General features: G+C 54.9%; 1 protein-coding gene across 2 annotated transcripts; it reads right to left on the bottom strand.

The window, feature by feature from the left end:
• Nucleotides 1-960: 960 nt before the first annotated feature.
• Nucleotides 961-24,477, bottom strand: Col8a2 (collagen type VIII alpha 2 chain). 2 transcript variants are annotated; one of them, XM_036179794.1, is made up of 3 exons: nucleotides 24,343-24,477; nucleotides 5,415-5,611; nucleotides 961-4,872 (listed from the first exon to the last, which is right to left on the bottom strand). In XM_036179794.1, the coding sequence occupies exons 2-3, from the start codon at nucleotides 5,593-5,595 to the stop codon at nucleotides 2,954-2,956; spliced, it is 2,100 nt and encodes a 699-aa protein (XP_036035687.1). In that variant the 5' UTR covers nucleotides 5,596-5,611; nucleotides 24,343-24,477; the 3' UTR covers nucleotides 961-2,953. The 2 variants fall into 2 exon arrangements, with proteins under 2 accessions (XP_036035687.1, XP_036035688.1); XM_036179795.1 differs by lacking the exon at nucleotides 24,343-24,477 and adding an exon at nucleotides 14,746-14,765.
• Between the last annotated feature and the right edge of the window lie 553 nt (nucleotides 24,478-25,030).

Genomic DNA, 25,030 nt, shown 5'->3' with positions numbered 1-25,030 from the left:
TAAGTGCTGTCAAGGCATCTGGACAAACGCTTTGCTTGAGACTTTGGGTAGAAACAGGCCAATTCTGACCTGGGGACCCTGTAGAGTGGTAGAGTATCACCTTTGACGGTAGTAGGGTGTCACCCCAGGTATCCCAGTGGTCTGTGTTGTATACCTCCTGTATCTCAGGGTCCAGGCTGCAGGCCTTGGCTTGCAAGGAAGTATTGTACAGCATCTGATAAAAAGGACAGTTGAAGCTGGGAGCAGTGGTGGCGCACCCCTGTAATCCCAGCACTCGGGAGGCAGAGGCAGGGGGATCCCTGTGAGTTCCAGGCCAGCCTGGTCTATGTCGTAAGTTCCAGGACAGCCAGTATAGACCCTTTCTCGGGTAAAAAAAAAAAAAAAAACAGTTCAGTTGAAAAGACATCTTCCCACAAACCATGAGTATGATCTCTGAGCATCCTTCCAGGTTCAGTGAAGGGACAAGCATGTGCAGCTAGCTCAGTGGTTGGCCTGAGGCTTCAGGAACATCAGGCAGTTGGCTTCCAGCCAAGATGAGGTTCTATCAGCATAGGCAGATAACAGGGCATGGCTTTCATCAGGTCTGTTGTCCCAGATGCTTTCTGCCCAGGACAGCCACCCCTACCCTGTCCTCAGCATTGAGCCCTGTCCTCGGGACCAGAGATTCACAGTTTCATTCATAATTTGTATCAGATGCTGTAACATGGCCCTTGGGATCCTGAGCCAATTGTCACGCTCCACTGCTCCTGAGAGCTTGCAGGAATGTTCCAGTGAAGTTCAATCAGTCTCCAGCCACTGCCCTTCTTTGGTTTCATAGAATGCCTCCAGGTTGGCCTGGTGGTGCTGAGGCAGCAAGGGAGCAAGGGAGTGATTCTGAAGGGCCTCAGGGGCCTGGGTGGAAACTAAGGTAAGTGCACGCCTCTCCTCAAGGGGCCCGTGAAATGACTGTGGAGGCCAGTGTCTTGGCAGTGTTTCTACAACGGGTTTTATTGGGGGTAGTCAATACAGTCAATACTGGAGTTTTCTTTTCATAAAGAAATCCCATTTTCCTGATTCTCCAATGCATTTTCCCTGAACCTGACACGGGGCACATGATAAATAGAAACTTCCTACACCAGGTTAGAAATAAAATCACAAATGAAAAAAACCTTAATCTTAAAAAACAAACAAACAAAAAAGCCAGAATACAAAAATGCACAAGGTAAGTATAGTTGTCATAGTTAAAACTGACAATATTTGTCAGTGACATCTACAGCTCCAATCCACAAACATTTCAGAATCTCCAATCCTTCCCTAGGCTTTGGGCCGGGAGTCTGGCAGCTCGGCTTGACAGCTTTTGGGGCTCCCTGGTTTTCTACTCAGTTCCCAGGGCTCCCTCTGAGAGCTGATTCATTGCTGCCCAGCAGAACTCATCCCTAACATCAACTAGTGGCTTTGACCCAGGGAAGGAGGAGGTTGAAAGGCCCAGTGGGGCTGCTCTGAAATGCTAGCTGGTTCTAATGGGGGTAGCAGAAATGTACACTGAACCCTGGGCAGAACTTTTTCTTGCTGTCCCAGGCAGGCTCCCACCCCCTTTGGGAGCTGAAGTAAGCAGTTAACTAGGCTGCTTTGCAGGGGAGGAAGTTGGGCCTTCATCCTCAGCCCATCAGCACGGGCGGTTGAATGGGCCCAAACTAGAGCACGAGGTGGGTTGCCTACTGAATGTCCCAGATTCATACTTGGTACAGGGACGCGGGCTGACTAGGTGAGAACGAAGGACCACAGAGAAAGCAGTCATCCTTTGCAAGAATATCCACCATCCCTGCCCCCAGCACTGATCCCAGCCTGAATTGGGGGCCAAGGGGCTGGGAAGCAAGCCCGCCTGTTTCCTTGAAGGAGCATTCTGATTAGAGAGGGTGGTGGAAGCCTCCAGAGCCAGCTCATTCCAGTGGGGCCTGCTGGCATCCTTTCTTTCAGAGCCTCAGCCTCCTGGGCCCTACCCTGCTTAGAACAGGAAATTGGAAGCAGAGGGCGGAGAGAGAGGAAGTGCCCACAGATGGGCCCCTCCAGTAGACACTAAATATCCACAGTGTGGTTCTTATTAAGGAGAAAGAGAAATCTTCACCCACAAGCTTGTGTGCCTCTGTGCAGAGGGCCCAGAGACACTTAGCTTGGGGTTGGCAAGGGTCCCCTAACAGTCTGATAGTGAGAATCTTAGCCCACCCCCAGCAGGTGAGAGGGAAGAGGGAGAGGCATTCATGTTTGCCCATCATCAGTCCTGGTTGGCTCTGTAATCTGTAGAGACACTACACAGAGTTCCGTCTCAGCCCAGGGTTGTCCACTCTCATGCCTCAGATCCATGCCTCTGTCCCTCACAGATCCCACAGACGGCTGCTTCTGGAGTCTTTCAGGGGCCAGTAGCAAAGGCCACACAACTGTCCCCACCAGGACTGGTCTGAGACCACAGCATCATTTCAGGGGTGTCTATCCACATTGACTGCCTCCATGGTCTCCCTTCCCTTCTTCCTTTCCCCACAAAGGAAACAAAAACCCCAGGGAACCTAATGTCATATGCTGAAGGCCCCTGGAGAGCTGGAAGAGGCCCAGCAAACACAGGAATCGCCCCTGGCCCATTCCATGCCATCTAAGGCCAACAGGAAGACCATCTCTCCTAGCAACTTCCAGGACTCATGAGGGGCCCAGGCTGAGTGTTCTGGGGTGCTGCCTGCAGACCAGGCAGATCCAGAACAGGGTACAACCCCCATAGTGCACCTGGGGGAAAGGGAATTAGGCCAACCTCTTCCAAAACAACTTCGGCCTACACACGGGGGAAACAGGTCAGTCTCCTCGGGCCAAGGCCGCCGCCGCCTCTGTTCAGCTGTTTTGTTGTTTCCTTCAAATGGAGATCTCTGGAACTGGGAAGGTCTCTCTATCACTAAGAGGAGGAGGCCAGGGCAGCAGGGCCCCCCACGGGTTATGTGGGACAGAGCAAGAATCCTGAGAAGGAAGAGTGGATGTACTCAGTGGAGTAGAGGCCGTTGGCCTGGTCTGAGGGCATCTGCACCCACACCTGGTCATTGGGCCGCAGCTGGAGTACAGCCCCTCCTGACGCCTGGTCCAAATAGCCCTTCTTGTACTCATCATAGGTGTAGGTGGCTGGCACATTGTTCTTGTACAGGGCTACCCACACATTGGTGCCCTTGACATGCACATGGTAAGCAAAGTAGTAGACGCCTCCCACTGGGCAGGTGAAGATACCAGTAGCTGGGTTGTAGCCGCTATGACCATTGTAGAGAGTTCGATCAAACCTAACTGGCATGCCTGAGGCCGGGAAGGGAGAGGTGAGCACTGCAGTGAAGGCTGGAGTGGTGTGTGCTGACAGCTCCCCCAGCCCAAACTGTGGCTTCCCCCCCTTGCCCAGCACAGCCCCCTCCACCCCACCATTGGGCAGGTGCAAGCCCGCAATACCAGTCTCGTCGAAGGCCCCAGGGGCACCAGGCGGGCCGGGAGGCCCAGGGGGCCCAGGAGGACCTGTGAGTCCCGGGGAGCCGGGGACTCCAGGGGGTCCTGTGGGCCCAGCAGAGCCAGGTTCTCCCACTTTCCCCTCTCCTGGAGGCCCTGGAAGGCCTGGTTCACCCTTCAGGCCTGGCAGACCCTGAGGCCCAATAGGGCCAGCTGGGCCCTGGAGTCCTGGGATTCCAGAGGGGCCCCTTAAGCCAGGCTGCCCAGGAAGTCCCAAGTCACCTTTCTGTCCTAGGGCTCCTGCCACCCCTGGCCCTCCAGGGCGACCTGTAAAACCTGGCTCACCCTTGGACCCAGTTGGTCCAGGGGGTCCGTGAGCCCCAGGAAGTCCCCTCTCACCAGGGAGCCCTGGCTTCCCTGCCAGACCATTAGGCCCTTGGTCACCCCGAATACCAGGCACTCCTGGGGGGCCTCCTGGTCCTACCTCTCCCTTGGGCCCAGGGGGCCCACGTCTACCAGGAAGCCCTGCAGATCCAGGAAGGCCAGGTGGCCCCCCAAGGCCCTGTGGACCCTGCTCTCCTGGCTCCCCATCCTCTCCTGGCTCACCTCTGTCCCCCAAGAGCCCTGGGGCCCCAGCTGGGCCCCTATCTCCCTTAGGTCCTGGTTTTCCTGGCACCCCATAGCCAATAGGGCCTATTAGTCCAGGGGGGCCCCGGAGCCCTGGCTCCCCTTTGGCCCCTGCTGGGCCCTGTGGCCCTGGTACCCCTGCTGCCCCTGGCACCCCCACACCATCTACCCCAGGGGGGCCTTTTGGACCAACAACTCCTGGTTCTCCCCTAGAGCCTGGAACCCCAGGGGGCCCAGAGTCACCTTTGTCTCCTGGGGCTCCTGGTACCCCATCCAAACCTGGTTTGCCCAAGCCAGCTGGACCAGGCAACCCAGGGGGCCCAGGGGCACCTGCCTGCCCAGGGGCCCCAGGAAGCCCTGGTTGGCCCACTCCATTATCCCCCTTGAGGCCCCTATCTCCCCTGGGCCCAGGCTCTCCCTGGGGTCCTGGTTCCCCCCTAAATCCTGGAGGCCCTGGCACCCCCTGGGCACCTGGTTTTCCAGGGACAGTAATGCCTGAAGGACCAGGGAGACCAGGAGGTCCTGGGGGCCCCCGGAGGCCCTGGTCTCCTCGTATCCCTGGCTCTCCCCGCAGCCCTGGCTGTCCTGGTGGTCCAACCTTGCCTGGGAGCCCTGGGGGACCAGCCTTGCCCATCCGGGAGAAGCCAGGGGGGCCAGCAGGGCCCGGCTGCCCATGAAGCCCTGGTTTTCCTGTGCCTGGCTTTCCCGGGAAGCCAGGAGGCCCAGGGGGACCCCGAGGTCCCGGCTTCCCAGGGGGACCTGGCTCTCCTTTCATGTCCATTGGCAGCAGCGGCAGAGGCATTTCTGAAAAAGAGAAGGTGACGGTCAGGGACCTGGACAACGGAAGATGGGAACCTCATCGACCCAATACCCCATGGCGGTGCGGGGAGTACTGGGGAGAAACAAGGCTTGGCATCGCTCATAGAGACCACTTCCAGAGCTGCCTCTCCGTATTGAGGGAGTCCAGAGTGGTCCAGTTGCTGTCCTGGGGATCGCTGAAGGTGGCTTCCTCCACGACTCCCTGAACCCAGCTAACCAGTCGCCCCTGCCCAATGAACTTAGAATAATTATGACAGCAAGACCTGATGGTGAGATGGCCAATAGGTGGCGCTAGGAGTCCGCTTTACAGTCCAATCAAGCGGCTTCATTATCTATCGACCTTTCTGCACCCCCGTATGAAGATCACCTGCACCAGACAACTACAGCCAGCTTCTGGCAAAGCCACAGAAAGAAAAAATGGACTCGGGATTCCTGCTAGACACCGAGAAGCTGTGGTCTGGAAGGTCTGGAGGGGCTTGGGGAGCTGGGGATCTGTCTTAGGTACTGTTGAGTAGGGAGACTCTCACCCAAGTACTGGCCCTTGCCCTCTCGGAACGGCGGTCCTACTGGTCCTTTCTGCATGGGCTGCACGTACTTCACCGGGGCATAGCCGGCTGCGCCTCCAGCTCCGCCACCAGAGGACGCTCTTGGCCCACACCCCAACAGCATCAACAGCAGTGCGGGCAAGGGCATCAGCGCCCCCTGCATGGCGTCTGGGGATGTGCTGTAGGGAGAAGAAGGTGTCACCAAACCTGTCACCAAACCAGCCACCAGGACCAGGAGCTCAGCTGAAACTCGGTGGTTTTCAAAACCAACTCTCCAAGGCAGGGATCTGTAAACACTGTCCGCTAAACCTCTCCCCAGCCTGTCTTCCCCAAGCTAGCCTCCACAACAGATAGAACCTTCTGGAGAACCAGCTTGACCGCAGCACACCCCTTGCTAAAGCAAGCCCTGCTGTGTGCAGGCCAGCTTTCTGCCAGGTACCACTGGGGCTCTTCAGAGATGTAAATCCAGCCATCTCAACACCGGCATATTGGTGGCGCTGTCACCCCCAGTTTCTAGATGATATAGGGGAGGCAGGTCTGGGATTGACTTAGGTCCCCGTGATTCCCCATCATGTTGACATCCTTCTGGACTCCATACTGCAGGAGCCGAGGCCTTACCTTCAGCCTCGACATCCGTTCCTCTCCCACCAACCTTTACTCTGTCAGCCAGAACTCCTTACAGGACAGGTCCCAGGCCCCTCGTAGCTCTGGGCCCTGGAATCTGCTGATTCCGCCAGTGATGTCAATTTTACCTTCTGTTTATCCTTCAAGGCCCCTGCCTTCAAAATGCCTTCTGCTGGCTCACATACCCCTTTGCGTCCCAACCTATGCTATCCATAGCACTTAGCTGAGCTCAAAGAACAAGGCCCGGGTTCTGGGTTCTGCTCACCAGAGAGGGATTTGGGCAAATGTTCATGGCATTACATTATACAGAATAGCCCCAAGTGAAGCCAAGCCCATCATCACCTGACCTGGAAGCTAGCACAAATCGGATGCTCTCCATACAATGCACTACTGTGTGTGTGTTGGGTTTTCTATTTAATTTATTTATTTTATATCCCAGGTGCAGTTTCCCCTCCCTCCTCTCCTCCCATCCCCTCCCATGCTCTACTTTTTTTAATGCCTTTTTGATTACACTTCATCTATTTATTTGAAGGAGGAGCACACGTGTCGTGGCATGAATGTCAGAGGACTTGTGTGAATCATTTCTCTCTGTCCACTATGTAGATTACAGGGACCAAACTCAAGTCATTAGGCTTGGCAGCAGTGCCCTTACCTGCTGGGCCATCTTGCCAGCCCTAAAAATGCTTTTTGAAGCTGGGCATAGAGAATGGGCAGATGGATGAGTAGTTGAGAGTACTAACTGCTCTTCCAGACAACCTGGGTGTGATTCCGAACCCCCACATGTTGGCTTACAACCATCTATAACCCCATGCAGGGGAAAAGGAGTTTCCTTTGTTTCTCTGTGTAGCTCTGTCTGTCCTGGAACTCACTCTGTAGACCAGGTTGGCCTCAAACTCAGAGATCCACCTGCCTCTGCCTCCCGAGTGCTGGGATTAAAGGTGTGCACCATGACCGCCCGGCCTCCTCCTCCTCCTCCTCCTCCTCCTCCTCCTCCTCTTGACAGATTCTCATATAATCCAAGCTGGTGTCAACTTGGTAGAAAGCCGAGGATGACTTAGAACTACTGATCCTCCTACCTCTACCTCCTGAGTGTTGGAATTGCAGGTGTAACCCACCACATTCATTTATATAAGGTGCCAGGGATTGAACCCAGGGCTTGGTGCATCCTAAGCATGACCTTTACCAACTGAGCCACATTCCCAGCCTACAGAAGTGCTCTTTTTGAAGAGTATGTCCTTAAGAGAAGTCGTTGTCACCACTACCAGCAGAAACAGCAATGGGAAAGAATATAAGGACACTCTCCCCAAAGACACTCCCTTAGAACACAAAATAAATACGGTAACTGCAGGGGCCTGTGACTCAGCTAAGAGCACTGGATGTTCTTCCACAGGACCCAGGTTGGATTCCCAGCACCTACACTGTGGGTCACAACCAGTCGTTACTCCAGTTCCAGGGGATCCAATGCCCTCTTCTGGCTCTTGTGGGTACTGCATACACATGGTGTACAGATATACATGCAGGCAAAACACACATATACATGAAATCAGAAAAAATTATTTAAAAAAATGTTTAAACTTAAAAAAAGTTAGCAGGCTGGGCATGGTGGCACAGGCCTTTAATTCCAGCACTCAGGAGGCAGAGGCAGGTGGATCTCTGTGAGTTCAAGGCCAGGCTGGTCTACAGAGCGAGATCCAGGAAAGGCGCAAAGCTACACAGAGAAAACCTGTCTCAAAAAACAAAAAAACAAAACAAAAAAAATTAGCAGGACGATGGACATGTCTTTAATCCCAACACTTAGGGGGCAGAGGCATGTAGATCTCTGAGTTTGAAGCTAGCCTGGTCTACAGAGCAAGTTCCTGGACAGCCAGTGTTATACAGAAAAACCCTGTCTTGAAAAAACAATTAAACCCAGCCATGGCCATGCCTTCTCTGGCTTCGGCATGCATTTGTCATCCCTCTCTGCTTAAAATCACCCAGAGCTTGGCAGGAATGGATAGAGGGCTGCAGGGAAGATCCATGAAGTCACTGCCCAGCTCCTAGGTTTAAATCCCAGCTCCACCACTTACCAGCTCTGTTACCTCAAACAACCCCTTACTCTCCCTGAGCCTCAGCCTGACCTTCTCAGGGAGCCCAGGGAGCCCATGTGAAGGTAACCCTTGTGCTATAGGTATGGAAAGAGAATCCTAGAGGTTACCTAGCAGCTTGGTGTTAGGGGGCTTCCCTAGTGTGTGTGTGTAAGGCCTTAGCAGGGAGGGAGGAAGGAGGGAGGAAGGGGGAGGGAGAGAAGCTACTTAGACAATAAAGGTCTTGCTCAGGGGCTGAGGCCGCATCAGGAACCTTCCCTGAGCACAGGCCACCTGCCTCATTGGCTGTGACTAATACCAAGACTCAAGCGAGCCTGCGACGTACAGCATCTTCTTAGCTGCTGATGGTGAATCAGACCAGAAACTGCCCTAACAGTTCACATATAGCCCTCACCACAGCCTGTGAGGATGCTCCTGTGGTCCAGAGAAGAGGAAATGAGTTGAAGGTATTCATTAACAAAGCTATAAGCAGACCCTAAACTTGGGCCAGGAAGCCCCTTCCCTCTACCCTCCTCACCTCTCCTGAGCAGGCAGAGCAGGGCCCTCTCTGAGACACCTGTCTAGAGCCAGAGTGTTCTGTCTGGTGGGTGGGCAGGGGTGGGGAGCAGAGGGAAGCTTGGGGAAGGGACTGACTGTAAAGTAACTAAGGGAGCCAAGATGGCTTCTGACTTACTTTAGGCCAGGGCCAAGGTCATGACGCCATCACAAGACACCCGGAACAGACCTGGCTCTGGAAAGGCCAGAACCTGTTTCCCACACATGGGAAGTGGTAATGGAGAGTAGAGTCAGGAAGGTACCAGGCAGGCATGGTACCAAAGGAAACACCCCAGCACTAGCCAGGAGCAGGGCCTCCAGCACCCAGGAGCAGGGCCTCCAGCACCCAGAGCCATCCAACTTTGAGTTCCGCTTAGAATGGGTTCTTACAGGAAGTGCTTTTCACTTCTCCCCATAGCTCCTAACACTTCCATTCCAGCAACTTCTACCCAACGCTGGTGTGTGTGTGTGTGAGAGAGAGACAGAGACAGAGAGAGACAGAGACAGAGAGAAAGAGAGACACAGAGAGAAACAGAGACTCCCTCCATGAGATCAGGACAGGTCTGATACCAGGTGTGTATTTGGAGAGTCAGGGAAGTGATGGAGGAGGCATGGCCCAGAAGTTTTTGCTCAGAAAAATTATTTAATTTTTGTGGCCCTTTCCAAGAGGAAGGTGCTGTCAGGCCGGTCTGCAGATGAGGAAACAGGCCCAGAGAAGCACAGTGATGCTTGCACGGGTTGGGGACAGCCACAAGAAGGCAAGGGCAGAGACTTGTGACAAAGCAAAGCTTTAACCACTAGGGTTTCCTGCCGCGGAAGCCGGGAGCACTCAGAAAGCCAGGCCAACCAGCAAAGCAGCCAGTGGCAAGCGGAGTCTTTCTTCCAGGCTGGGCACAGGGCTGAGCCTGTTCAGGGGCTGAAGAACGAGGCAATGACCTGGAGGTGGCACTGTGTGGGCCTGTGTGCCAGGCCCCGGGACTCGGCGTACTCTGCCCGCTTGGGGCTTCTCCTGGGTAACTCACTTGTTCTGGCACGCTGGAGACGCCCAGCCCACTGGCTGCCTCACCCAACCTCTGCCTCTGTCTGTGGAGCCAGGTTCAGCTCTATGTCCTGCGCTCCCTGTCCCCACGGGGCCCACGCGGTCCCACAGCGAGGCTCCACCCTGTGACCAACTCACTCCACCATCAGACTTAAAAAATGCACAACGTTAGCCACGGTGGCACACGCCTGTAATCTCAGGAAATGGGGGGGGGGTAGGGGCAGGAGGGCACAGAAATGTCTAGGTCATCCCTGACTACTTGGCAAGTGTGAGGCGAGGACATCTCAATCAATCAATCAATCAATCAATCAATCATCAAAAACACAGCAGCAACTCGCTTCCCCCAGTGACAACCAGAAGAGTTGTCTCTGCACGGACATGTCTCGCTCCAGAAGAGTGGGCGCAAGGGGGACAATTCATCTGTTACTTGTTCTCCCAGAAGGGATTGTTGGCCAAGTTAGGGGGTCAAAGATCCGGTGGAGAGTCCCGAGGCTCCCGCCATCCCTGCCCACGCCTGGCTGTGTGACCTTGGGCAAGCCACCGCCCTCTCTGGTGACCTCTCCGGAGGTGTGGACAGACCGAGGCTAGGGCGGGCAGGGGCGCAGAGCCTCGGAGGTGGGACACGTTCAGGAGACGCTGATTCAGGGGATTGAGCCCTGGCGGCGGCGGGGCAGACGCGGTGTTTGGACAGCTGCAAGTCCTTAACGGGGATTTCCCCCCTTTTCAACAAATCGCCGTAAAACACCATTTCGTCCAAGTCAGCGTTTTGGGGCAGCCTGGCCTCCTCCCAGGGAGGCGGAGGAGACGGGCTGGGAGCGGGCGCCCCGGGGCTTCCAGACCCAGGTGGGAGGGGGCGCTGGTCGACCGCTCCCCTCCGCGAGCCCCTCCCCAGGGTCGGGTCCCAGGTGTGTCCCCGCTCCATGCTCCACCCCACCCCCAGCGGGGCTGTCTCATCCGAGGTGCAGAGGAGCCCGGGGGGTGGGGGGAGGATGCAGGATGAGGCTGGTGTGACCCGCCCTGGGGTGGGGGCGGATGGAACCCGACCCGAGCAGCATCTAGGCCCCAGCACCCCAGACGGCGGCGGCGGCGGCGGGGAGGCGCAGCGGCGGGGAGGCGCAGCGGCCGGTCCGCCAAACCGCAGGTATGCTGTGAGCCGCTTCCTGTGGTGCAGACGTTCTGCAGAGCCCCGGGCCCGTGCCTGGTCCCCATTCCCCCAGCCGCTTCCTCTCTCCCTGGTCTCCCCCACCCCAACCACCCCACCACCCACCCCTCACCTGTCAGGTGAGAGCATTCCCCAGCCCCTCCTAAAGCCGGGCAGCCCCTGGTCTCCCAGCGCAGCTACTGAGAGCTGAGTGATACTGGGCTAGTGACTGAACCTCTCTGAAGCTCAGTGTCCTCAGCAAAAAAGGCCAACTGAGACCACAGGAGCCACCAGACCCGCCAGGTGTGCTGCTTTGGCTTGTCCTTCGGGGCCAGGAAGCCCTTCCCTCAGTCCAGCCACATACCCTCCCGCTGCAAAGTGACATCTTGCCTCCATCCAAAGCCTAAGGTCTTGAGGAATGAAGTCTGAATGTCTGTTTCCCGCTCTTCTAGACCTTGCCCTGGTTAGTCGAGAGGAAACACCAACCAGGCTTCTCTGTAGAGACCGCTGAGGGCAATTGAACTAAGTAAGGATCCTCGGGTGAGCAGAGGACATGACCCCAACCTCAGGCCCTCAGCCTCCACTTTAAACTCTAAGCCTTCCCCCTTCCCCGAGTCCCAAAAGAAAGGTGGTCTCCTTCTCAAGGCCAGACCTGGCCCTAGGGGCTCAGGGTGGACACCAATCCTGCAGCTTCCAGCCTCTTGCCCCACGTGTCCACAGTCAGAACATATCCCTTGCCCCACATGTCCTCAGTCCGGACATATCCCTGCCCCATCCGAGGCAGGGTCTCTTCACCCCTTCCCTAACAAGCCCCTCTTCCTCTGTCTGCCTGCAGGCAGGCTTCCCTGAGCTGGCTCAGGCTCGTGGCCTCTGGACCGTCCTCCTGGTTCCAGGTCTCCCTGCAGCATCCACAGCTCCAGTTCCGTCACTGAGTCCTGGCACACCTGTCTTCCGCGTCCTCCTCCTACGGTTCTTTAGCCCTGCCCTCCCACGCCGTTGCCACTTCCGCCCACGGCCTCCTTTCCCCCAACCCCTGGTGCCCAGGGTAAAAATCTGAACATCATTGCTGGTCCTCCCTTCCTTATATGGTAATGCAGACTCTGCACCCCTCCAGTGCCTTGGCAGGTTAGGAGAGACTGCCATCTTCCCCGTTCCTCCAGGCTCCTGCGGAGGAGGAACCTGCACAACTATGGGTGACAGCACCCCTATTCCTTCCCTTCAAGCCATGGGTCCAGTCCTGTGGACTCTTCCCTGCTCTGTCTCATTTCTCCTTCCCCGCAGCCTCTGCGGGACAGAGACTTTATGCTCCAAAGAACAGCCCAGCTGGGTGGTGGTGGCACAGGCCTTTAATTCCAGCACTTGGGAGGTGGAGACAGGAGAATCAGAAGTTCAAGGTCACCCATTATTTCAAAAGAGACTAGGCTGAGCTATATAAGACCTTGTCTCAAAAAAAAAAAAAATTGTGTGTGGGCCCGGCGGTGGTGGCACATGCCTTTGATCCCAGCACTCGAGAGGAAGAAGCAGGTGGATCTCTGTGAGTTCGAGGCCAGCCTGGTCTACAGAGTGAGTTCCAGGAAAGGCACAAAGCTGCACAGAGAAACCCTGTCTCGAGAAACCAAAACAAACAAAAAGAGTGGGGGGGGCAGCTTTGCCAGAGCCCACTGGAACAGCCACAGGGCTCTCTAATTCTGCCTGCCCTCTTACAGTTTCTGCTGTCCTCACATTTCCCTTATGATTCATCAACACTTCTCAAACCCCATACCCCATACCAGGTCATCAGGATGGATGCGACTGCCATAGACCGGACATATGCATCTTGCCCATCTCCTAGGCTATGCCGATGTGTCCTGTCTGCGGACCACTTGTTGCCACAGCTCTGCCCATGGCTCTCACTTGCTCTGGATTGTCTGCTGGCTCCCTAGCAGGATAAATCTATGTTGTTCTGCCATTCATGTGGCTTCTGGAGGAAGATGCACACAGTGGGTAGAGGAGCCATCGATGTACTGAACAACCCCTGAGGTCTCTCTGCAGGAACATACTCCAGGTCTTAGACCTGGGGCGGGAGCACTGAGGACCATTTCAATCCTCTTCCGTGTCCGTGGTCACCTTCATGTCTGAGCGTCTACCTGTCCTTCCACTCAGGTCTATGGGCCTCTGTCCCCATCTCCACTGCCTATGCATCTCTACTGTGACCCCTCCACCCTCCCCCACACCCCTGTGACAAACAGAGTTGTCCTCGGATGGAGATCCAGCTCTGCAAATCGTGACCTGCTGATCAGTTGACAAGGCCTTCAGCAAGGCCAGTGAGGACAGGCCATACCTGCTCATGCTTGACCTCAGCTCTGTGTCTGCCTCCATGGATGAGGTCTGGCTTGGGGGGGGTGTCTGAGTGTCTACATCGCTCTGACTCGGCCCCCTAGTTTAAATGTGTGGGTAAGGGCTGCCCTAAAGCTTGAGAGCTGCCTGGAGCCCCACGGGGTGGGTGTCAGCTCAGGAGTACACCTCTGCTCCTGACATCTGTCCTAGCAGGCTGCAGTTCCATTGAAGGGTCCCAGTGTCCCACACCTGGTGCACAGGGACCGCAGTTTAGGGAAGAGCACAGGAGGAGACTTGAGGGAGAGGCAGGGTCACTAGCCGGTGGGTGGGGGCAGATGCTGGCAGAGGACAGAGCACAGGTCCCAACAGAGAAGGCTGTGCACTCTCAAAAAGGAGAGAAGCGCTAACTGCAGGTGAAGCCTGGACTTGTGGGTAGAGCTGGCAGCCATGCTTCCCACCTTGGGGATAAGACAAGCGCACCACAGCCCTGGGTGCCTTCAACTTCATACACACCTTCCCAGAGTTGTTTACATGACTCTCTCTGCCTAGTACCCCCTTTCTTCCTTTCTCTTCCAAGAGAACTTCTCATTAAGTCTCTCCTGAGCGCCTCTTCCTCCAAGCAGCCTTCCCAGCCTCCTGCTCTCCTCAGGGCACTCAAGAGAGCCTTGCAACTGGGGATCCAGGGCTGGCTCTGACCTGGCCACCTTCCACCTGGGGCCCAGCCCTCAGGAGTCTGATCAGGGACTAGTCTCTGTTGCCCTTCCTGGTTCCTCAGGCCTAGGCCATAGAAGGCTAGCCAAGATGCTCTCCCTCCTTACAGGTGATTCCATTTAATGCCAGGCCACTGGCCTCTGTCTACTTGAGTCTAAGACACCTGCTACCCCCGGAAGGATCATCTCTTTGCCACCAAGCCTCCAGCCAGGGAGGTAAGAATGTCCAGGCTGAGACAGATGACCCCATGGCCACCGCACCCTCAGGATGGTATCCAAGAAAGCTGGCTCCTTCCATCAGGGCCTATGGCCTCAGCGGGTGGCACGCTGTGCTGGCTTCCAGCAGAGGTCTGGAGCCTCTGACCAAAACAGCCTGGAGGGTCTCCAGAGGCAGCCACCCAGCCTCAGCCCCGGCAGGCCGGACCTCTTCAGCCTCCAGCTCCTAGCCTTCTGGTTCCCATTTGCAGCCTTTTCCGGAGCGCCACCCTCGGCCGCTGTCGCTCCAGCCGGCCAAGATTCCTGGGCCTCGCGGCTTCCCTGCGCGGTGGCGGCGGCGGCGGCAACAGGAGAGGCCGGGTTGGGCAGGGAGGGAGCCGGCGGGAGTGCGGCCAGGCCACTGCACTCAGGCAGGGCCAAGCAAACGCGGCCGCCGCGCCAAGGAGCCGAGCGAGATAGTTCACAAATGAGAAAAAGCTGCTTCCGACTTGGGCCGGGGTTTTACAGCCCTCAGAGCTGAGGTCACCTGCAGGAGAAGCAGCCTGGACCTGGGAGGGGCTGCTGCAGAGGAGCCAGTGAGTTTACAGGGCGACACACACCTTCTCTTCCAACCTGGGGTGTCAGAAAACCCCGCCCAGATCTAGCTTACCTTTGTTTTGTTTTAGGTGGGAGGGGCCACACGGAGGTGGTGGCAGCAGCATCTAGGGATGGATGACCAGAGCAGTGAGAGCCTGCCTGGAGAAAGCCAGGGAAACCTCCTGCCGGTCCTCATCTTCCTAGCCTTGGCACCCGACCAGGAGCCCTGCAGGAGTGGGCCCCCTCCTCAGCCTGGTGCCTCAGGGCCCTGCTCTCAGGCAGCGCCACACCCATCTTCTCTTTCACTCCATGCACTAGTGACAGTCCTGCTAAGAGGCACTGAGGAAACCCTTTCTGGGTGCCCGGTTGTTCAGGCCAAGTCCTGTCTCTACATTAGGACTGGCTGGGGGTGACCCCTAAGATGGAAATGGTCCAGCTAGAGACGGTCACACTGATGTCTCCACCCCTGCCCTGAAGGAGCTGGGAGCATCAATCAAAAGGCCATCACATGATTGGCCCACCCTTAGTCTCAGTATTCAGGTGGATCTCTGTGAGTTCGAGGCCAGCCTGATCTACATAGTAAGAACCTGTCTCAAATAAACAACGCCCCCAACACACACACACACACACACACACACACACACACACACACACACACACACTGCTGGCTAAGATGTAGAAACACAGACCAGAGAACACCGTCCCTCCACCTCACAGTGAGCTCCCCTAAGGCTTCATGGAGGAAGGGACATTCAAGCTGAATTCTGAAAGATGAATAGAAATCTGAGCAGCAGATGAGGTGAATGGAGGAGTTTCAGGCTGTGGGAAGCTGCTCGGGAGACACAGGGATGGTCTAGAAGTCTTTGGAGACTTGCAGGAACTGAGAGTGGGGAACCAGGAAGGTGAGCTTTGAAAGTCACACTTGCATCCGAAATCAATAGGGAGCCACTGTAGGTAGTGGAGTGGGGAGGTGGGTGTGGCCAGGGCTCTGGATGGCAGAGCTCCCCAGTGTGCCTCAACTAAACATGGTACCAGGTTCTGTCAAAAGCCCTAGTTTAGGGCTCAGGATGTGACGTAGTTGGTAGAGTACTTGCCTAACACGCACAAGGTGCTTGTTTGATCCCCAGGACTTCGTAACTCTGATATGGTGGTACATGACTGTCATCCCAGCACTTGCAAGGTGGAGCAGTAGAATCAGGGATTCAGATCATCCTCATCCACACAGCGAGTTCAAGGCCAGTTTGGGCTACAGGAGACCTTGTCTCAAAATATTTGTAAAAATCCCTAGCATAGGTATGTAGAGGAGTTGGGGCTATTGTCCAGACCCAGACATGACTCCTAGGCGGATAAAGAGGGGACACCCAGCCAGCCCACCTGGCAGAAAGAACTGAGGCTTCGTCACTCTCTCCCCCAGCTGCTTGCTTGCCTCTGCCCGATCCCATGGAAACTCTGACAGCCTGGCCTTCTCTGTGGCTGCACAAACAGCCTGATGCCAAAGCCTGCGGCTCCTGGCCATCTCTCCACCTTGCTGAGCCCTGAACACCCTGACTACGGCAAAGACCAGAACCCCAGCGGAGGCCACTTTCTGAGCTCCTGGCTTGGCTGCTGGGGCCTGGTTGCTGGGACCTGGCTGCTTGGGCCTGGGTGGGCAGTCTATACCACTCAATACAAACTACCCACCCGCCTTCCCCACTGGGGTTGATCTAGGCTTGATCTGAGTTTTGGCTACCAACATGAACTGAACTGGCTGGGGTGAGGATGGGCCAGACAGGTCAAAAGAACAGAACTGAAGGTGTGGTGTGTGGCAAAGCCCTGAACGCACACAAGGGACAGAGGCGGGTGGATTAAAAAAAACAAAAAACAAAAAAACAAAAACAAAAAAAACCCTAGGGAGACAGGATAGTGCTCACTGACCAAGCATAAGACTTGGGTTCAATCACCAGCACTACACACATATGTACACACATATGTACACACACATGTGTACACATATACAAACTAGTGCTGGGACGCAGTTCAGTTGGTGGAGTGCCTAGCATGTTCAAAGCCCTGAACTCAATCCCCAACACCACATAAACTCAAACTGGTAGAGCACACACCTGTAATCATAGAACTCAAGAGGTAGAGGCCAGAGGATCAGAAAGCCAAGGCCATCTTCAGCTGCATAGCCTACACATGGAGTTCAAGGCCAAGTGCTCTTTACCACGGAGCCAGCCCCACTCTCCTTCAATCTGTGTCTGAGGTCAAAGGACAACTCTGAGGAATCGCTTCGCCCCTTCCACCATGGGTTCTGGGGACCAAACTCAGGTCACCCGGCTTCCACTGCTGCCATTTGTACCTGCTAAGCCATCTTGCTGGCCCAGGCTTCGAACCATGGTCTGGACAGATGACTTCACTTGAGAGGGTTGCCTGGGTTCATCTGAGGAAAGCTTTGAGTATCAGGGCCAGAGACCTGAGTCCAGCCCAAAGCTGACTCCCCCTTCCTCTACCCAGACTTGCCTAATAACAGTCTCTAAATCCCAAGAACACCTAGAATGAACAAGGTCCTGGGCTCAGTCCCCAGCACCACAAAATAAATAATAGACCTTAAATCCATACTTTACACAGAACAGCACTGGCCACGTCCCAGGAATAACTTTAAAAAACATTTTTATTACATTTTTTATTATTGTGGGGGAGGGCCATTCGTGTTACAACTCACAAATGTGCAGGTCAGAGATAATTCTCTCTCTCTCTCTCTCTCTCTCTCTCTCTCTCTCTCTCTCTCTCTCTCCCTCACTCTCTCTCGCTCTTGTTCTCGCTCTCTTGCTCTCTCACTCTCTCTGGTCTTTTTCAAGACAAGGTTTTTCTGTGTAGCCCTGGCTGTCCCAGAACTCACTCTGTAGACCAGGCTGGCCTCAAACTCAGAGATCCTCTGCCTCCAGAGTACTAGGACCAAAAGTGTGTGCCACCACACCTGGTGATCAGGCATAATTTTCACAAGTTGACTCTCTCTTCCCATCAGATGGGTCCTGAGATCAAATTCAAGTTGCCTGGCTTGGGGGAATACCCACTGAGCCACCTCACCTCCCCTTAGCTCCCTCCCCTCTGAATAACTTTACCAACACCCCTCCCCCTAGTCCTGCAAAGCTGGAGGAGCTGGGGAGGAGCATCCCGGCCCAGAGGGGCCACATCCACTCTCTAAGGCCAAGAAGGCAGATGTGGCCAGTCCTTAAGTGGCCGCAGCTCCTATACTTGGGCTTCCTACAGATTAGGGCCCTTCTTGCCAAATCCACTCTGCCTACCCATGCTGCCACCTCAACCCAGGCTAAGCTGGGCATAGTGGGGGCAGCCTCTACTGAGGGCCTCAGCAGCCCCCTCCCAAGATGCTACAAAGTAGGAAGCTGGGTAGACCGGTGCACCATGGCCCTGTCTGAGTTTTCTTCAATGGGGCTCTGTTCTCAATGCTCTAATCCTCCTCTTCGACCCCCCCCCTGGTGACATCTCCCCTTTGCACAGCTAAATCCCTCACCAGATATGGGAGGGACAGTCTGAGTCCCCACCTAGCAGCTTCTGAGAGCTGCGGAGTCCCCAAGCAGACTAGCTTGGTGTCAGGCTGGGTTCTCACTCCAGCTTTCCAAACAAAAGCCCTGAGGGTATGTGGGTGGGGGGAAACTCAGCTCCTTACAGAGGTGGTGCTCACCAGAGGAGGGTGCATTTCTATGCCCAACCATGAGCAGGATCTTGATACAGTCTCAATGTAAAATGTCTTGGTTTAGATTGATTTATTTCTGTATGTACATTTTGCCTGTAGGTATATATGTTCACCATCTGTTCACCATCTACACATCAGGTGCCCACAGAGGCCAGCAGAAGGAGTTTGGTCCTGGAACTGGAATTATGGGTGATTGTGAGCTGCCATGTCAGTGGTGGGAATTTAACTCAGGTCCTCTGCAAGAGAAACAAGTGCTCTTAACCACTGAGCCATCTCCCCTGACCCAACAGTCTCATTTTTAAAACTCAAGAGCTGCACGAATGTGCTTTGGTTTGGTTTGGTTTGGTTTGGTTTGGTTTGGTTTGGTTTGGTTTGGTTGAGGCAGAGTCTCCTTATCTCAGCTGGCTTCCAACTCAGTTATAGCCAAGAATGACCCTGAACCCCTAATCTTCCTGTTCTGCATACCAGGAACTGGGAAGCTGGCTTTTTAAATGATTTCTTAGTTCTTGCTTTGAAGCTCACAATAATCCTCCTGTGTCAGCACACACAACTACACTGCACGCCTCATTTTTTTTAAATGTTCATTTATTTATTAAGGAGAAAAGGTTGTATGTGCCATGGGGCCAGTGTAGAGGTCAGAGGACAACTTTTGGGAGTCAGATTTTCCCTTCCACCATGTGGGACTTGTGTATCCACCAAGCACGTTTACTTGCTAAGCCATCTCGCCAACCACCTGAATGGACCTCAGGACCTCACCAGCCAAGTCCACCATACCACTGATGACTCCTCCATCAGTGATATGTCTACAGTCTCTACTTCCTGGAACATGTGTGAGGATCAAACATACTACTTTTGAGCCTAGTGGGGGCGGCACACGTCTTTGATCCCAGCAGTAGGCAGAGGCAGGTGGATCTCTGAGTTTGAGGCCAGCCTGGTCTACAGAGCAAGTTCCAGGACAGCCAAGCCTACACAGGGAAACCCTGTCTCGAAAAACCAAAACCAAATAAACAAACAAGCAAAAAACAAAACAAAACAAAAAACTCACAAAACCCTACTTTTGTATACTGGACTTAGTGTACATTGTCACACAGGAATTCAATACATGTCCACTATAGTTATTTAAAATATCACCACCATGACACCTCCCAGCAGACATGGGCAGTAGTCTGAAACCCACTTTACAGATGAGAAACTGAGGCACAGGGGGGTCATTTGCCCAAGTTCATCAGCAAGCCAGTCCAGGATGGTCCCAGAGCTTGGAGCCAAGCTGGGTAAGTCTAAAGATGCTGAAGACAGCCCTCCATCTTGCTGCTCTAGCTGAGGCATAGTGTTCCTGGAGGGGGGTGTCTGCCACATCCCCTCAGCACATCTCCAGCTTGGCTAACCCCCAGCACTCCCACCCCCTCCCCAGTCCCTGCAGCCACTGCAGGAGGGACCTCTGCATTCCTGGCTAAGCAGCAGATTTGCTGTGCTCCAGGAACTATGAGAAGAATGTTTGCCGAGGACTAATAAGCCCGTGGTCGCCTGTCAGGAGTGTGGCCTGGAGGGCCCACGCAAGCTTTGCCGCAGCCAGCACAGTGGGAGAGAAGGAGGCTAGACAGAAGGGAGAATTTCCTGGTCTTAAGGTCGGGATGCTGGAAGGGGTGGGTGCCAAAAAGCTGGCCTCAGCCAGGCGTGGTGGCTCACGCCTGTAATTCTATCTCTCAAGAGGCCCGGGCAAGAGGATGGTGAGTTTATGGTCAGCCTAGGCTACACAGAGAGATCCAGGCCAGCCCGAGCTACATAAGGGAACCCAGAAAAAAAACAGAAGACTGTGGGCTCCTGGGAGCTTGCAGAGGAGAAATTGCTTCCCACCCCACAGTTTCCAGGGAAAGCCAGCCCAGCATCACTGGCCCGTCTCAGAAGAATGGCCACTGAGGCCTCACAGCAGCCAGTTAGGACTGTCAGGTGAGGCCAAGACCTCGGGCTCAGAGCCCTTACTTGAAGGAACTAGTGTCCTCCTCACTGCCAGGCGTGACAGGGACCACTAAGAGATCTCAGATACCCTTCCTTTCAAACTCTCCCCATGGGCTTGACTTTCTGGTACTTGTTGCTTCCTCTCCGGGGGAAAAAATCTTGTGTTAGAGAGATGCCTAGCACGCTGAAAATGCGGAGCCTATCAGTTCTCCAATCCCTTCCCCAAAATGAAGAAACTGGGTCAATGCAAAGGACTAGAGATGGGTGTCATCGCAGTCCCGGGTAGGAATTCCAGCCCTGCACTCAGCAGACAGGCTGGTGACAGACCTAGCAGAGACACCCCTTACCCTCCTCTTGAGATAAACCATTGGTCCCTGCCTTGTACTATTGCTACAGGATTAGAAATACATAAACAGAGGACCTAATGAACAGTCAATTCCCAACAAACTCTTGACTGTTACACTCTGTAAGAAACAGAAAGAGGAGTGGAAATTACAGGGTGTCTGGGCTGGAGAGATGACTCAGTGGTTAAAAGCACTAGCTCCTCTTCCAGAGGACCTGGGTTCAGTTCCCAGCACCCACAAGTGGTAGCTCACAACTGTCTGTGACTCAAGTTTCTTGGGATCCAACATCCACTCTGGCTTCTAAGGGCACTGCATGTGTGGTGCACAGACATACATTCAGGCAAAACATCCACACAATAAATACATTTTTAAATGTCTTTCTATTTTATATGCATTGGTATTTTGCCATGGGTGTCAAGTCCCCTGGAACTGGAGTTACAGACAGGTGTGAGCTGCCATGTGGGTGCTGGGAATTGAACCCAGGTCCCCTGGAAAAGCAGTCAGTGCTCTTAACCATGGAGCCATCTCTCCAGCCCCAATAAATACATTTTTTTTTAAGAAAAAAAACTAGAGTGTCGGGTAGTATGATGAGGTCCCTTCCACCCCAGGTCCCTGCTAGGCCTGCAAGAGAAGGCAGCCTTTGTGGAGAAAGACCTAAGCCCAAGGTCCTGGCCTCTGCTCTCACTTCCGCCTCTGGCTGCTGTGTGCCCTCAGATGATCTGACCCGAGTCTCTATTCCCATCCTGGAGATGGCCAGTAATGCTGGCCTGGCTCTCCCCAGGAGTTGTTCACCAGCTTCCTGTGCCCCTCACAGGCCTTTCTACTCCCCCAAACAGGCACACCCCTCCATCTGCATGGGAATAGTTACTGTCCCATTACAAATTTCCTAAGTTTTGTATCTGCACGATATGGGATCAGTACTCCTATGCTCCTAGATTCAACCAGAGAGATGCATCAGAAAGTTCTGGGTGCTACCTGTATGGCAAAAGTGACCTGGAACCATCCCTCCCTCACCTTTCCACAGGAAAAAGAAATGATCCCAGAAAGGGATTTTGTCAATAGGGAAACTGAGGCACAGAGACAGGCAGTGTCCCGGTCAACTCTTCAACTGCCTAGGTGCTGTCTATACCCTTCTGACTATGGAAATGACCAAGGAACAGGGAGATCGAGACTTCTCTTTCAGAGAGCATGGCTTCCCTGGCTCATGTCTGTGCACATGTGTGCACTTTCTGGCCTTGTAGACACACCCAGGCTTCTGTACACACTCAGTGACCCCCGACTTATGGCCACTCTTAGCTCCAGTCCCCAGTCATTCACAGTTGGTAAGACTGGAAGCCAATCCCCTCATTTCTGTGCCCCTGTCTCCTGTGGGGACAGGCCACAGTGCTGCAGTGCAAGAATCCCAGGCTGTCCTCTCCTGACTCCATAATTAGATGAGCACATCTTCATGAACACCTTCCTCTTGTCGTCACGGCAACCACCCACCTTAGCTACCATCACCTTTCTCCTCACACTGTCTGGTCGTCCTCCAAGATCTCCTTGCCTGGAAGACAAGACGCCCCCTCCATCTTTGGCACAGAACAGCCGGTCCCTCCCAGCTAGCATCACTAGGCAGCTCACACCTGGCGTCAGGACAAAGCTTTAGAAACCTGATTTCAGCCGGGCGCTGGTGGCGCACACCTTTGATCCCAGCTCTCGGGAGGCAGAGGCAGGCAGATCTCTGTGAGTTCGAGGCCAGCCTGTTCTACCGAGTGAGTTCCAAGATAGCCAGGGCTGTTACACAGATAAACCCTGTCTCAGGGGAAAAAAATCAAAACAACAAACCTGACTTCAAAATAGTATGGTCCCTCAACTAACTACCGACTGTGAGGCCCAACTGACAAACTCTGTCTTTGAAAGCTGACAGAGTCACCTCTGACCCTCTCTCCCCATACTCGAAGCCTGGCATTTAGGCTTGCATAGTACCTCACTTCCTTGTGTACCTCAGTGGGCACCCAGAGACCATATCACTGGGGTTCTGGAGTAAGCTGAGGGTGAGCAGGGCAGGAAGTTGGGCTCACATCCTTTGGTCTGGCTGCAGCCCAAAGCAGGGAAGCAGTGGGATTTAGGGGCTTGGGCTGACAGCTGTGTGTGTGTGTGTGTGTGTGTGTGTGTGTGTGTGTGTGTGTGTGTGTGTGTGTGTGTGTGTTCGGTATCTTCCCCTCTCCCTCCTGCTAAGAGACACATTCTCTGCCTATTCTTTCCCTCCCTCCAGGCCAGAGTGGAAACACTCATGTTCACTGGGGTGGGTAGACAAAGTGAAATGGAAGAGACCCTAGTGAGCATGTAGAGTGTGAACCCGTGTGTGTGTGTGTGTGTGTGTGTGTGTGTGTGTGTGTGTGTGCGCGCGTGAGCACACGAACTCTCCTGTGAGAGTATGTTTGGCTGGACCACATGGGGCTTGCCGTGTGTCTGTTGGAGACTGCGTGTGCACATGAGCGTCATTGTTTTAGTATTTATGGTAAGAGTGTGGCCTTGTGTGTCTAATGAATCTTTTATTCAGTGTGTGAGTGTGTGTGTGTGTGTGTGTGTGTGTCAGTGGGAGGGAGCGTGGCTGCATGGGATTGGTTTGGGCTTATCTTTTTAGGGGATTCTCTGTCCAAGTCTGTCTGGGTTCAACCGCCCAAGGAGAGCCTAGCCCTGAATCTTTGTTCCCACCAAGACTGCTCCCTCTCTCTGTGGCCCCCACAAAGGGGGTGGGTCTCTTCCCTCAGGATAGTGAGGATCTGCTATCTCAGCTATCTGTACTGAGAGACCCCATCTGAACAGCCTCCAGCATCCCTGCCCCACAGCCCCCCACAGCTTCTGGGAAGTTGCTTTTCTATGGCAGACAAGTGGGACATCCCGGCTGGAGCACCCTGCAAGTTCAGAGGCATTTCTGTTTGGGGTACCTAGCCTGTTCTTCCATACAAGGCGTCTCTAGCAGATACACTCACACACACAAGTGCACACACACTCCAAGCAAATTCAGCGGGGTCTGTCCTGGGTGCAATTCCAGAAGCCTTCTGGCTGAATAGTTTTTCTCTATCTGGGAGCCTCCTGGGACCCGTGTGGTGGAGACACCACAAAGCTGTTCCAAGGACCTGGGACCCCAGCCATTCTTGGCCAGGCACAACCCCCTCAATCCCTACAAGTCTCAATGGGAGTGGGGGTGCAGAGCCTCTGGCAGGGACATTCCTCAGAACCTCAGTCTCCGGTGTCGGGTAGAGGCTGCCAGGTTACCCAAAATAGAAAGAACTTGGGGTAGAGACAGAAAACCCAAGTAATTTGGAGGTCGATGGGGAAGCAGAAACGGCAGAAAGGTGGGGAGGGAGGGTAAGGTGGGAGCTGAGTCCCCTCACTTCCCCCTCACCTCTACCTCATCGCGAAGGCAGTTTTTGCGATTCCCGTTTTACAGGTGAAGTGAGGTGATACACCCCGAGCCACTGTCCAGTTTTGGAAAAGGAGGAAACAGGGGGCTCTATCTTCCTTACGTCCAGGGAACGGGTGGGCTCCCCCTAATCCTCGGGGTCGCCTCCAGGTCCTGTCCCCACCCTGGGACCTGAGGCTCCGCGCCCCGTCGGGGCTGGACACCTGACCACATCTGGCCCTCGGGGGGCCCCCCAACCCGAACCCCAACCACGCTGCCCGCCTTTACCTGCAGGGCGGCCTCCGGGAGGCGCTCCGGCGCTCGAGGGCGGCCCGGATGGCGCAGGCTCGGGGCCGGGGCGTCGTCGGGGTCCGAGCCGCTGGAGCTCCGCGTCGCTCTGCCCGCTGCCCCGCGCCCCGGCCGGCCGAGTGGGCGGGCGGCGGGAGGGGCGCGGTGGGGCGGGGCCTCCGCCCTGCTCTTTCCAGAGCCCCAGCCAAGGGCGCACGCCCCGCCCGCAGCGCAGCCGGCCCGCAGCCTCGGAGCTCCGCAGACCCCTGCCCTAGACGGCTGCCTGTCGAGGGAACACCCGCGCTGCAAAGAGGGTGGGGTGCATGGAAGTGGTCTGTGGGGCACCGTTCTTAAGGAATCCACACAAGGCTCTCCCAACACGGTGACCTAGGCTGAGCCAGGAAGACTCAAGGGAACGACAGGAGTTCATGGTGGGCCGGTTGGCGTTGGGGAGCCGAGCAGGTGTAGGCACGAAGGCAAGGCAAGGGCCTCCTGAAGTTGGTTATTAGATGTCACCTTCAGGGAAACGGGGAGCCATGGAAAGCTCTGGAGTGGTCAGGTTTGTGCTTTGGAAGAGCCTGCTCGCTGCTGCACAGATAACAGAGAGGGTCACGGGGAGTCCTGGGATAGCCCAATGAGCAAGGCGTAGAATTGGAGGGAGGGTCAACTCTGAGAGGAGCTGAGGTAG

Source organism: Onychomys torridus, chromosome 2 (genome assembly GCF_903995425.1).
Source record: "Onychomys torridus chromosome 2, mOncTor1.1, whole genome shotgun sequence".
NCBI lineage: Eukaryota > Metazoa > Chordata > Mammalia > Rodentia > Cricetidae > Onychomys > Onychomys torridus.
This window is presented reverse-complemented; position numbering and strand designations above follow the sequence as displayed.